At 39.8% G+C, this 13,764-nt stretch overlaps 1 protein-coding gene across 1 annotated transcript; it reads left to right on the top strand.

Annotated features, from left to right (window-relative positions):
• Positions 1-11,001: 11,001 nt before the first annotated feature.
• LOC118793051 (G-protein coupled receptor 151) lies at positions 11,002-12,322 on the top strand. The gene has a single exon (XM_036550997.1). The coding sequence runs from the start codon at positions 11,002-11,004 to the stop codon at positions 12,175-12,177; it is 1,176 nt and encodes a 391-aa protein (XP_036406890.1). The 3' UTR covers positions 12,178-12,322.
• The last annotated feature ends 1,442 nt before the right edge of the window (positions 12,323-13,764 follow it).

Raw genomic sequence — 13,764 nt, 5'->3', positions numbered from 1 at the left:
ACCCTTGGTGAGATTTTCTGGTTGAGTGGCATCTCTAAAACACTCCATGGGATCTGTGAGACCAGGAGCGAAGACCAGATCTGTAGCATGAATCTGTCAGTCCTTCCGCGTTATGTCCTGCTTGTATGGTTTCTGTCTTCCTGTCTGTCAGTGTGGATGTGTCTTTTGTTTTTGTTTTTTTGCATGCATGTGCTTTTGTTTTGTTGTCAGCACATTGCCCCTGCCTATCTGCCCTGCTGCCACACCCACCACCTGAAGCCCATCCTGCATACCTGTTCCCTGTTTTCTCATCACCAGTCTGTGTATTTATACCCCTCTATCTGCTCTGTTTCTCTGCCAGTTCGTCACAGTGTATTAGTCTGTTTTGTTCCCGCCTGTTTGTGTTTTGCTCGCTCTGGTTTTTTGACTTTCTCCCTGTTTTTTTCTTTTTTTTTTTTGGATTTTGGAACTTGCCTTGTGTTTTGGATTTTCTGCCTGTGGATTCTCTGGTTTTGACTTGGACTGTTGTTACTACTGATTTTTGGATTTTCCTCAAATAAACTCCTGGTTTGTCATCCCAGTCTGCGCCTGGATCCTTCTACCTGAAAACCTGAAAACATCTAACAGTTCGACTGCAAAACACCTCTGGATGTCCTAGTTTGCGTACATTAATAGAAACCCAAATCCTACCATATAATCAGTGGCCTTATGTGCTGTGCTATACAATTTCTCATTCAAATCGGTCATTACATTGAATTTACTCTCCCATGTATCTCAATTCTAAGATTCTGATTTGGAAATAGACACATTCCCCTTTTCAATCTCTTTTAATTGTTTTAGTAGGGTTAGGATGTTTCCTTAGCACAGCAAGAGAGACTTGTCATGAAACTGCACTCTGATTATTGAATATGTACTGTTAACTGAAATATATGACCGGATTTTCAACAATTAGGAAACAAGTCTGAGAAACACCATCTGTCCTCACCATTTAACCTTCATGTTTTAAATATTCCCTGGAAACTCATACTTTCTACCTTTCAGTTTGGTTTCATATTAATGTTGGTAATATGATGGCAACTATGACCAATGCAATAGATACAGAAACTGCTCAAAACAAATATCTGTAGCTATTTTGCTCATTGAAGTTCACAATATTTCTGAGTACACACAGAGCTTGAGTTCGCACAGAATTCAGATAGTTTGAATTAAGAATAAACAAATAAGATCTGAAGTCAAGTGGGATTAAAATAGATTGGAATTGAGCTGGGTGAACTGCCCTGAAGAAGGTGGTGGGGGTGCTGAGCTTACAAACTAGACCCATCTCTGAATCAGTCCAGTCAGTTCAATTGCTACCACTGTATTCAGAAAAAAAACAAACTGCACCATTTCCCTAGGAGTCAGAGATGGGGTAGAGCAGTGGCAGATACTCATCAATGCTGATGAAGCAGCAGAACCAGCAGATCAAAAATTTGGCATGTCCCACAAAATATGTGCCAGCCATGATTGGTCCTCACACTGAGACTGAGGCTTGGAGCAGGAGTACTGAGAGACACACGGTAATGGCAGGACAGAAGGTGGCTCTTTGCAGTTTATGAGGACTGAGAGGTTTTGATAGCAGTAGAGCCACGTGGCTCAAAAAACTCCAAACAACTTATCACATTACACAGACTCCTTTTTACCTGGATTAATGTGGGTGCAAATATGTTGTTTGGAATACATTAACTGTGATAGCTTTGTAATACACCGCTGAAAACAAGCAACATGTCGAAATGCCATGCTGTCCCATTTTATTCCTCAACATACCCTTAAAACACCACACTCACAATTTCACTTAAATTTTGAATTATTTGTATAGTGCTTTTTACAAAGAGAATTTATCACAAAGCAGCTTTACAGAGATCCTGAACCCTCAGGAGCAAGCTTACAACAACTATGGTTAATTAGTTTTTAAATAGTGAACAGGCTTACGTTCTTATATTTTTATTTGTTTATTACTATCTGTTCAGATATATGCAATTTATCTGTATTTTAATCATGTCTTCCCATAAAAATAGAGCAAAATAACAAAGACACAAGGGTTTCACCGCTGAGCACTGCTGTGTACCAATGTCTCAAGCTTCTGCAAGATATATTATGGCCCTTAGTTTCCACACATTTCCCTCTGATAAGAATGCAAGGAAAAGGTAAATAATTAACATCAGATGGGAAAATTTGAACATTACAAACCATATGTCTGTTTACAGTTTTTTTTTACAGCATTTTAAGGAGGCGGAGGACACATATTTAATCATTAAGTGAGGTTGCACATGCCTTTTATATGACCTGCTGGAAGACAAAAAATCTCAAGGCTAAAAAATATAAAGACTAAACATCAGGTTAAAATATTGTTTTAAAGACTTTCCAGACTTTCATGTGGTGAAATACAGGAGGTCTTGTAATTAGATCATCTCCCCTAGCAAGAACAGTTCTCAATCACCCATCACCCATTTCTTTAGAAGTATCAATTGCCGCAATGGCTCGCTGCAGCCAAAGTGACAATTTAAGTCTGTGAGCAGAACTGTGGTTACAATAAGGCCATCTAGACAAATGAATACAGGTATTTGCATACCTTAAGTGAAAGGATCTGTGCTCTCTTATGCTGCACTGAGTGAGCTGGTTTAGGGATTTGGACCAAAATCTTACAGTGGTGATGACTATGTAGTTAAGCTGTATCAGTTCTATGATCAGGTCTGAAAAAGTGAAAAATTTCTAAGATTTTACTGGAGTGCAGGAATGAGCAAAGTTGCTAAACATCAGGTATCTCAAATACCTTTGAGAGAAACGGGAGGTTCTGTTCTGAACTGAGAGTGACCTGTACCTTGGGGTTTTTGAGAAGAGGCGTAATGACTGCTAATTTAAAGGACTGAGGTATGTATGCTAACACTGGGGAAACACTGATAACATTTAATAGTGGTGTGCCAGCCACCAGCAGCAATTCCTTCAAAAGCTTTGTGGGTATGGGGAATAATAAATATGCTTTAGATTTATAAGCAATTAAAGAAGTCAGTTCATTCAGTTCAACTGCAGCGAAAGAGTTTAGACCTGAATTCAGTCTTGGGGATGCCTCATCATTCAGTGGGACTGAACATGGCAATAATTGCAGTATATTCTGAAAAAACATGAATACTTTCACCTATACAATAGTACAGTATATTACAGTATTACTGTATGACAGTTGTAAATGCTGTGTGTATCTTACTTTATAGATGACATATTTTACTATATAGTGACACATTTTCCTTTGGGTTAGGGTAGGACTATTTACAGACTATTCACAAACTTCTAATAATAATGAATATGCAAAAAGACTCAATTTTTTTCAAAGCTTTTCTGAACTGGACAATGGGAACTCAACTCAAAATTTTGGTTTTAAATTATACAGTACATGGTGTTAACAAATGACTGATAAATTACAAAACAAGAAACTCTATCCCTCTGAAATGCTTGGTGCATTAACTAATGGCTATGCCATTTTAATCCTTTGCGATGAGTTCTGTATGAATCACACTGACTTCTCAAGCAAATCAGACATGTCCTAATCAACCTAAATCTTTCTGCACAGGCTGCATAAGATAGTTATTACAGTAACACAACAGCTCAAGGCAAGGTATGGTGTCCCTTTCTGTCACCAATCAATGCATGCTACTGGGCAAGCTGTGTCTAGTAAATAATACATCATCTATACAGTCATCAACAACGACAAACTCTCGCAACATTTTCTAATAATAATACCATGGGAATGATATTTTACTGCCATACTTACTATACTGAGTATCATACTAGTTAGGCATGTGATTTGCCATAAGCAGATTGCAGATTCCATCAAATCTTCAGATAAGCATTGTGATTTGTCATGAGCAAATTGCAGATTTCACATGCTTGCAGATAGACATGGTTATTTATCATCAGCAGATTGCTTATACTGTAGGACTGCAGATAAACATTGTGATTTACTATCAGCTGATTGCAGATTCTAATTCTGGGTATGGCAATGTGGGTGTGCCCTTCAATAAATCACTCAATCTATGTTTTTAATAAACATTTAACTGTATCAGTAGATAATGTGCAAGATATGAAGCTTTCCCTGGATGAAGCCATCTGCTTAGACTTTTCTTTGTTTTGATTTAATTACTACATTTCTTCAATTGATTAAATTGCTTAGACTGTATGTAATGATTGTTCATTGCATGTTGCTTGTCTAACTTAATTTAATGAGGTGGCACAGAATAACACTACAGCTTGTGCTGTGAATGGTCTGGTTTGAGTTATAGCTCTTTTCATTGCAGTGTCCAGTGGGCTTGTGCTTAGAGTGCTAAAGTCTGGACCTGTGGCATCTCAGTGTTTTAGCCTTGACTGAGACATTTTATCTCAAATTGAAAAATAAGACATTAATTGGGCCATATTACTGAATGCAGGATGCATTGGACGTCTTTGCAAAAAGACATCCATCTGGAGCCACTCTGTCAGTGGTGATAAAGGATTATAATGCAATGTGCTGCAGGAAATTTTCTGCTGTATAACATTCACATATTCAAAACATCACACTGGACAAACACGTCAATAAAAAGTTATTTATAATAACCATCACAGTCAACACAAACCTGTATGTGGTGTGACGTAACAATGTAAAAGCTGCATTATTGTATGAGGTCATTAAGTCAAAAACAAAGCTGCTGTCCACTAGATGGCACTATTTCTGCATGGCAAATTTGGAATGGGAGAATTCTGTTTTCATAAGGCCTTCTGTTCATACCACTCCCTGTCTGTTTATTTTACCAATTACAATTATTTGTGTTTACAGAATGACATTGCAGGCACTACCCCCAGATCCCCCATGCTCAGCCAGTGAGGTCTGAGTGAACCTTCTAGTTATTTATCAGGGATAATAATTAAGTCCTACAGTTCACTACAGGGGGACACATTTGGTTTTGAGGAAGGAGACATCCCTCATTAAAGAACATTTCAGATTCTTTATGGCCATTACAGGACCATGGCCATGACAAGATTCTGGGTATAATTTGTAAGCACAGCTCTATGAGGAGGAGACTCTCTTCTGTTCATTACATTACATTACATGCATTTAGCAGATGTTTTTATCCAGAATGACTTCCAGCACACTGTTTCAGCCCATGGGTTTGGGTGCAAATGTTCCATTGGGGCAGAATGAGATTAACGGCAGTGAACTAATTAATTCTCGGGTGATCTGCCCAGCCTGCCAGTTTTTTCGAACTGGTTTTAGCTTGCATGTACCACTGTCAATACTAATGAGATGCTGGACTGCAATCTTTACCTTGAAAGTTTATTTCCCTGCATTATTAAACTTATTGACAGGAAAGGAGCTTGTTTAAATACCTCAATGATATGGCTAAAAATAATGTCCATTGTAACAAACTTGTAACCAAGACTTCCTTTACTTGATATTACTACTTTCTGTTCTCCATTTGTTGCACTGACATCACTGGGACTCCTTAGGCTCCTTAGGCTCAACGGTAATGCCTGGAACTCCTCAGACAAACCAAGAAGGCTGGTGTTATCTCAATAGTGATAGTCACTAGTAAAAGTGTAATTTTTTGGTCCTGATTTTTTACCAACACAAAGTAGATTCATTGTCATAGCCAGTTATTCAAAAAATGGCCTACCAGCTCATGAGTATTCATTAATAATAAAGAACAGGGATGAGAAGAAACATGGAGCATAGGATCTTGCACATGATAAAATGGAACTAGTATGCAAAACAAGGTGTTGGTGTTAGGACCACAACTGGTGTTAAACAGGACCATGCTAATGAGATCCAATCAGGAGCCAGAAATCAGGACAAGACCCAAAAAATTTATTTTGCTTTCACTTCACTTTCAGACATTTTCTTTCCTACAAGTCAGATTTCAGATCATCTCTTCAGAGCATCTGTAATTTTACAGGGCAGAAACAAGCAGAAAATATAGTCCACAGAGCACCTGTAATTTTCCACTCAGAATGTGATTCCAGCCTCAATAATGTGAATCCGCCCCCAAGTTAAAACAACTGCTTCCTCTCCCTCCCCAACTCTCTTCTCCTTAATTCATTCTTTACTTTGAATCAATCACATTTATTGTGGCATGGATAATTCTGATGATATGGAAAGCTGAAATTCTTCTTTCAGTTAACGGTCCTCAGCATTTGAATCAGTGATGCCCGAATATCCTACAATGCCTGCATCTACTTTCTATAACGCACTTAAGGACATCTTTCCAGGTAATAAATATAGTACAAAACTTATTTGCCATGCCACATAAATCGCAAGAATGAAAGCTTGAGCTATTTCTCACAAGAATTTGGGTCGTGCAAAGTTGCAGGACAAATGTAGAAGAATACCCCAACACCTGAAATTTCAGAAATCAATGTTCAACACAATGTGGCAGGCTACCCCAAGCCTCCTGTCAACCTAATAAAGCTTTCACAAAACAGCTGGACACTGGGAGATGTAATATGACTGGTCATTGAGACTGCTGTTGATCGCTGACTGGCATCAGTTTAAGAAGTGGAGGATGGTCCACTGCAAAAATGAATGTATGAAGCATAAAATCCAAAAACACAAGGCCTATGTTTTAATTATGTTAAAATACATTGAATGCATTCAGAATTAATATTTTAATATTTTGCCATTTCCATATATGTTGGATAATCATTATACATTGTGGAACATATGGCTGAATGTTGCAAAAAATATAATACAATATGGGGTTAAAATTGCAACATGAAAGATGCACTAATTGACAGTGATGTGCTGATTGGACAAACAAGAATACATGCCGAAACATTACCTCGCTTAATCATAGCTACCCTCTTTCCTCATGTCAGGAGTCTGTTTCTGCTTGGGAGAGTTCGTTGACGGAATCAGTGGTGGCACCGAACGGCTTTCTTAAACAAGCCCCCCAAGGAACAGACCACTTTATTGTCAATCTGGATTATTCAGCAGCTCCGTGGCACTGTCCAAGGAAACCCAGGAAGAGTCCCATCCGTCCGTCGGTGCTGAGCGTCGCGTACTTTTATGCGCAGTGTTCTTTCTGTTGGCGCCCGGCGGGACATTTGTAAAACTCGGGCAGTTAAGGTCTTTGCATATACAGGGCGACGCGAAAAAACAATGCGAAAGTGCGAAAAAATCGTAATGACAAATCGCGCTGTATATGTAACGACCTTTTAACACAGACTAAGCCTGCCTTGGAATCTGAATGGGGCAGGAGCAGGAGAGAGTATCACGTGGCTGACTTTAAAAAAGCGGCGCGGCACTATTGTGACCGATTTACAACATTAAAGGCGCTTATGGCTGAGCGATTGTGATATTAGCTTTCATTATGAAAAGCCAAATGATGGACATATCTCGTCCCAGGTTTATGCATCACGTTCTTACAGTATTGTGGCAATGTGACCTTTTCAAAGCACATGGCTCTTTCTCTACAGGGTGGGGGCGTACTTTGCAAGTCCATAAGATCTCCTTTACTTTCTACAAACATTGACCCCACATTTCCTACGGTTTGCGTGCCCTTTTTGTTACACTTACATGGGATGAACGAGTAATCCAAAACACTCCAGAACCCTCCATGTTTACAAAAGATACACAGCATGTCTGATGACAGCCATCCCTTCCCAATAGCACAGAAGCGTGACCTGACTAGTGTATCTCCATGATGTACAAATAGACACGTTACCACAGGGGAGGGATGCGTACCATCTTCGGTTTCCGCATATGGTTCAGAAAATGAACTCACAGCCGACGAGAGGATGGCTGCCCTAGGTTTTAACAAGCATAAGACACAACTCAGTACAGTCTTGCCGAAAGCCTGCTAAGGAGATCAAATTGTGATTGATACATTCGGAGTGACGGTATTATATTGATAAGTTTACAGGATGAGCGAAATGTGTGAATGTGTAGGAGCACAACGCTAAAGCCTGGGGGACCATTTAAAAAAGGGAAGACCGCTTCAAAGTTGAAGCATGCGCTATTTAGCTGATAAATCAATATGACGCTAGGGATAGACAAATTAGCACAAAATTACTTTACCAACAGGGTTTTGGAAATAACCTGGACAACGTTACTGCGCCCTAGTTTCGCCATCGCTAGATTAGGTCATCATTAGCTTCCTAGATTAGGCATCTTCCCCATCCTCACCTTCTCCTGAAACTGGTAGTGTGTGCAATATCTCCTAAATAACATCAATCAACATATTGAAATAATTAAGAAAAGAAAACAGAATAGCCCCTGCCATCCTTTCCAGTGCAACTAATCTAATGTAATGTAGGCCTACTATCGCTAATTACGTACCTGGCACCTTTGACTGTTGATTTCATTTATAAGGAAATTGAAAAGAAAAAAAATCGTCGTGTTTCACTGACACATACCAAATCAAAAACAAAATTGAAAACTTTTAGGAAAATTTATACAGTCGACGTCGTGAGCTGGTCTAAGTTAGCAAACAAAATTAACCACATAGGCGCCACATAGCTGTAAACTGTAAACTTTGCATTCGATAGGTTTTATGGAGTGGCTGACAGAAGCTGCCCAGGAGGATAATAATTAATAATTAATAATAATAATAAATGCATCGTTAATGTAATGGTCATTATTTCTTATTTTAGATATAGGCAACATGACTGAAAGTAGACAAGATGCCTTTTTCGCGTCAGCGCGAGTTTCTTATGTTAATAATATAGCAAATGCCATTTCCCAGAATGAATACATGTATGAGCTCAAATTTATCCGTTAAAATAACGTGTTTATACATTTACAAAATACCACAGTAATCAAGCCTACAGCTGGTGTTGTGTGACAAATGCACATTTTGGTCTCGATTTCAGATGTACAAGGGTGTTTTTGGAAAGGTACAGTGCCAGAGCAGTATGAAGGTCATACAGGCCTACTGTTCAACAAGGTTATAATAGTTTTACATTTTCAATTTTTTTATTTTGATAATATGTTTGTATTCAGTCTGAATTTCCGTTTAGTTTTCATTAGTTTCAGTTTAGTTTTTATTTCATGGACTCATTTCTATTTCGTTTTAATTTATTATAGTTTATTATAGTTTATTATAGTTTCAGTCATTTTAGTCAAGGAGAAAAAATTGTCTAAGAATAGTGCAGCGTGAAAAATAATCTGCTTATCATTGACGATATCAACATTTCAAGACTAAATTTAACTAACATATGCGAAGCATTTGTTTCAGACGACACAGAATTTTGGGAGTGTGACCAAAATGGCGGCTCCTACCAAATCTCTCGGGGACAGGGGGCAATTGTTGCGATGATGGCTAAGCGGTGACCCGTTCAATGGGTAAATTAACAGCTAGCTAACTCGACATTGTCACATTGAATTGAGCAGGGGTAGCAGAACAAAACGTTACCTACTTCGCAGCCTGCTAGCCACGTTTTCCGCTCATACCAGCTCCGCAAAAATCCCCAGTTATATGATTACCCCTCCTCCCCTACTTTGTAGATACTTGCTTGATGTTTAAATTTGGTCTGGGTGGTCCTAATTCTTTAATTGCCAATTTATCCTGCTTACTACGACGACTGAACGGTATTTTTGTAATGCCACGATCGAGTTGCTCTCAGTCGAGGTATCATTAGCCATGTCGACTTTGAATGTGACAAGATCGCTGGCTGCCCCAGCGATCCCTACACCAGGTTCCGTATGACGAAAGCACATTAGTGCAAGCCCACCCAGAGCCCATACAGATTGCATTGCAGCGCCTGCAGTTCGAAAAAAAATGCCTTAACATGAGAGTCTATCAAAGCGATCCAACCAGACTGAAATCGCCCAAAAGGGACGGTACTCCATGGAACATGACTTGACACTATTTGGACTATGATATTCAGAGGTAGGACAAACTGTCTAGAACAGTCAGAGCTAGCGTAGCACTGTGGTAGGATATGTCATGTGAAAAATTCCCTCCCTTTCCTCCTTTGGTGGTGCGTCGCCCGATCGCCCTAAGGAACAAACCGCCCCTGAGTGTGACACCCGCCGCCTCGAATGGATACGACCTCCGCCGTCTTGAAACGATAACGACAATTATTTTTTGTCTTTTCTTATTTTATTTTGATTAGTTTTTTTTTAGCAATCGTTATTAGTTTCGTTTAGTTTTAGTTTTACATTTTCTTCGGGTAAATTATTTTATTTCAGTTTACGAAAATGTCAAAAAAACATTACTTTTCGTCTTAGTTTTAGTTTTAGTATACGATAATAACCCTGCTGTTCAATTGTCCAATCGTATTTATTGAGGAATCATGGTTTTGGGAGAATGTTGTTGCAAACATGATACATATTCACAAGCATGACGCAAAATCGAAACATAAGGATTACATTTGGCTGATGAGTAATGACAGACTTTAACAGATATTTTTAAACAGCTGCATTCATACAATTATAACGGCAGTTATCGCATTCAGTATTCAGATACTGAGTAATTCGTTCTCATACACTTAAAATGATACGTAAATAAATCTGTTTGATGATCCAATCGAAATATTCATTTCATGCTTTTGAAACCTGTAATCGAGTGGTGTCCATCCCGCCCCATACCATCGAGCCAAATCTATAAACTCGGGAGCAACAATTCTCGGGTGACGCGAGGCGTTGACGACACTCAATCACTGCATATAAAAGTCCACCCGCTTCCCCGCGAGTTTGGCTTGCCGCTTGCATCTGTGTGCTAGATGCGCGAGCACGACATTTCAGCACCACGGGATATGTAAACAGCTCCCCTCCCGAAACTGGAACGGATATTTTTTACTGCAGAGGACATAAAGGCAACAAAAAAAGAAATTTGCATCTGATTTCAGAATGCGTCGAGCATTTTTTGTTCATGTAAACAGGGCAGTTACTGAAAGACCACAAAGCGACTGATTAATAGCACAAGCGCTTCATCTTGGTAGAACACGTTTCGTTTGTTTCAGCATTAACGGACAGGTGTAATTTTCCCACCACTTTAACGAGCGCTTTATTCTGTGACAATGAATACTTCCCTTTTTGATTTCGCCGGAGGAATTCAGCTCTTAGACGGAGTGGACGTCACCGTCGCTCTGCCTGGTCTGTTAGCAGGGATATGCCTGATAGGGTTTGTTGGAAATGTACTGCTTTTGTTGGTTCTTGTTCACGATTTCAGAAACGGCAAAGCATCTATAGTCAATACTCTGACTGTCAACCTCAGCGCCATCGACCTGTTGATTTTAATAGTTTGCCTTCCTATACGCGCAGCCACCTACGGCAGACAGTCGTGGACATTAGGCAGTTTTGTTTGCAAGACGGCAGATTGGTTTCAGCACTGCTGCTTGGTCGCTAAAAGTTTCACACTGGCTGCTGTGGGGCAGGCAAGGTACAACTCTATCTTAAACCCGCCAAAATTCATTAACTTCAATCCGAAGCGCGTAGTTGTAATCCTGTTCTTCGTCTGGACTGTATCATGTATTTTGCCCATCCCGCATATGGTGTTTACTAATTTACCGCGATACGAGGGTGTCGCCTTGTGCGTTTTTGAAGTCCCATTTTACGCGTCAAACTTTATGAACGTTTTCAGCAAGATCTACCCGGTGGCGGCTTACGTTATACCTATCATCTTCACCGCTACGTGTTACACGAAAACACTGCTGCAAACTAAACTGCAAAAGAAGAAAGCGCACAACCCTCGGCAACAGAACAAGCGGATTACCCTGATGTTGGTGTGCGTCAGCGGCACCTATTCGCTCATGTGGCTGCCCGAGTGGAGTGCTTGGGTTTGGGCACGACACAGCTACAGCGAGGGAGACAAACCCCCCAACGGCTTCATCATCTTTGCGCAGGTGTTCGTGTATGTAAGCAGTGCCGTCAGTCCCATTATTTTCTTAGCAGTGTCCGAGGATTTTAGAGAGGGGCTCTTGAGTGCGTGGGTTTTCTTGAGGTGCAATGGATCAAAGGCTGCAGGGGGCAGCTGTAGCCCGAAGACCGGGGAGAACGGAACGGAGATGGGGGCTAGTGTCATCAATTCCCTGCAGGACTTGAAAACCGTCTCTCCCACAGCGATTTCAGAGGTAGCGAAAGATGTCTCCATCCGGATTTTGCCAGATGTGGAGCATTTTTGGCAAGAGCGCAGGAACACGACAGCCACTGAAGTGCACGATCCGGTCCCTTGGGAGCGCGAGGACAAACAATAGAGCGAATGCCGTTGTTTTTGTGGACTATTTACCGATTGACTGTGGTCGCCTTTTCGCGCCGACGACATGGCAACTGAGACGCAAATTATCGTGTGTTAATGGCCATTTATTTCAAACAAAGCTATAGAACTCATCAAAAGTTAAATTTGTCACACAATTCCATTCACAAAAGTAAACATTGCACTGTTATAACAGCTCAGTATTTGTTTCACAATGTAATAAAACTGTTTTGAAACACCATTTAAAAGATTCAAGCCAAGTAGTTATACGGTAGGTAAGAGAGATTAGAACAAAGTCCAGTGTTTGGTTTATTTTTTGCTTATTAATTTTCTTTCGTTTTTTAGATGTAATTATGTGCATTGGCACTGTTGTTTGGGCCGTTAGATTGATTCTTAGCTTTTAGTGACTGTTGTATAGCTCAAATGGTAGACGGACAGTCGCCTTGTAAATGTTTATTTTACATGTATGTATTTTCAAGAAAATAAAGTACGTTTTTTTGAAAAGGAGATGTGTACTGAGAATTGTTTGTTCAAGCGGGTTTTCATAGCAGGCATAATCTGTGCTGTTTGACAGACACATCAAAACACTCCAGATTGTGGGGCTGTTTATGAGTTCCTTCTGGAAGAGATGGGTCGGCGGAGAGATTAAATTTTAATGTGTGTGTGTGTGTGTGTGTGAGAGAGAGAGAGAGAGAGAGCTATGAGCTGAAATTCTAGTATTAATATATGCAAAATGCAGGACACCACATTATTTACAGCTTGTATGTTTACAAACATGTTTATGTTTATTTTTACACACAGTCCATTTTTATGAATATTTACAAATGCAATACAAGTCAGGCACTGTGTGCAAGATGGTTAACAGTGGCCCATGTTGGACTGGAACCTGCAACTAGTGAGTACAAAGAAGTACAGTTTTCTAAACATTATACCACACTGCTACCCCTGGTGGGAAAGAACATCTTAATCACATCAGGAGAGAATTACACCACTATTTTTTCACTTAGGTGTCATTAGTTACATGATGTTCATTGTGAAGTAATCGGCAACATCAGACCCAAGATTACATCTTCCTTTTATCCCACTGTAAAGAACTGCTCTCTGTTTACCAGGAGTACATTCAGTATCTGCAACATACTGGACATTTTGAACATTTGGCTCATGAGTAAGCAGTCTGCTCAGCTTTTTGCAACATTGTCTCAATGCCATAAGAAGGCAGTTCCTATAATTTTGTCCGTTTGCCAAAATGATAAAGTTATGTGGTGGCCATTTTGGTGCTGCCAATTAAAGCTAATGAATTGGTTTACTCTACAGTTTGCAAAAGAAACAGTGTCATTGGCAATGCTTTATAGATGTACATTACATTTATTCATTTGGGAGATGCTTTTATCCAAAGCGACTTACATAGGTTACAGTTCTGTACAATGTTATCCATTTATACAGTTGGATATTACTGAGGCAATTGTGGGTTAAGTACCTTGCCCAAGGGTACAGCAGCAGTGTCCCAGCAGGGATTGATTGCATGTTGGGGGTTTGTTGCATGTTGCTTAAGTTTCTGGGTTTATACAAAGAATACGTGTACAATTGT

The sequence above is a fragment of the Megalops cyprinoides genome, chromosome 18 (assembly GCF_013368585.1).
Source record: "Megalops cyprinoides isolate fMegCyp1 chromosome 18, fMegCyp1.pri, whole genome shotgun sequence".
Lineage (NCBI taxonomy): Eukaryota > Metazoa > Chordata > Actinopteri > Elopiformes > Megalopidae > Megalops > Megalops cyprinoides.
Note: the sequence above shows the minus strand (reverse complement) of the source record. Positions and strands in the feature narration are given on the sequence as shown.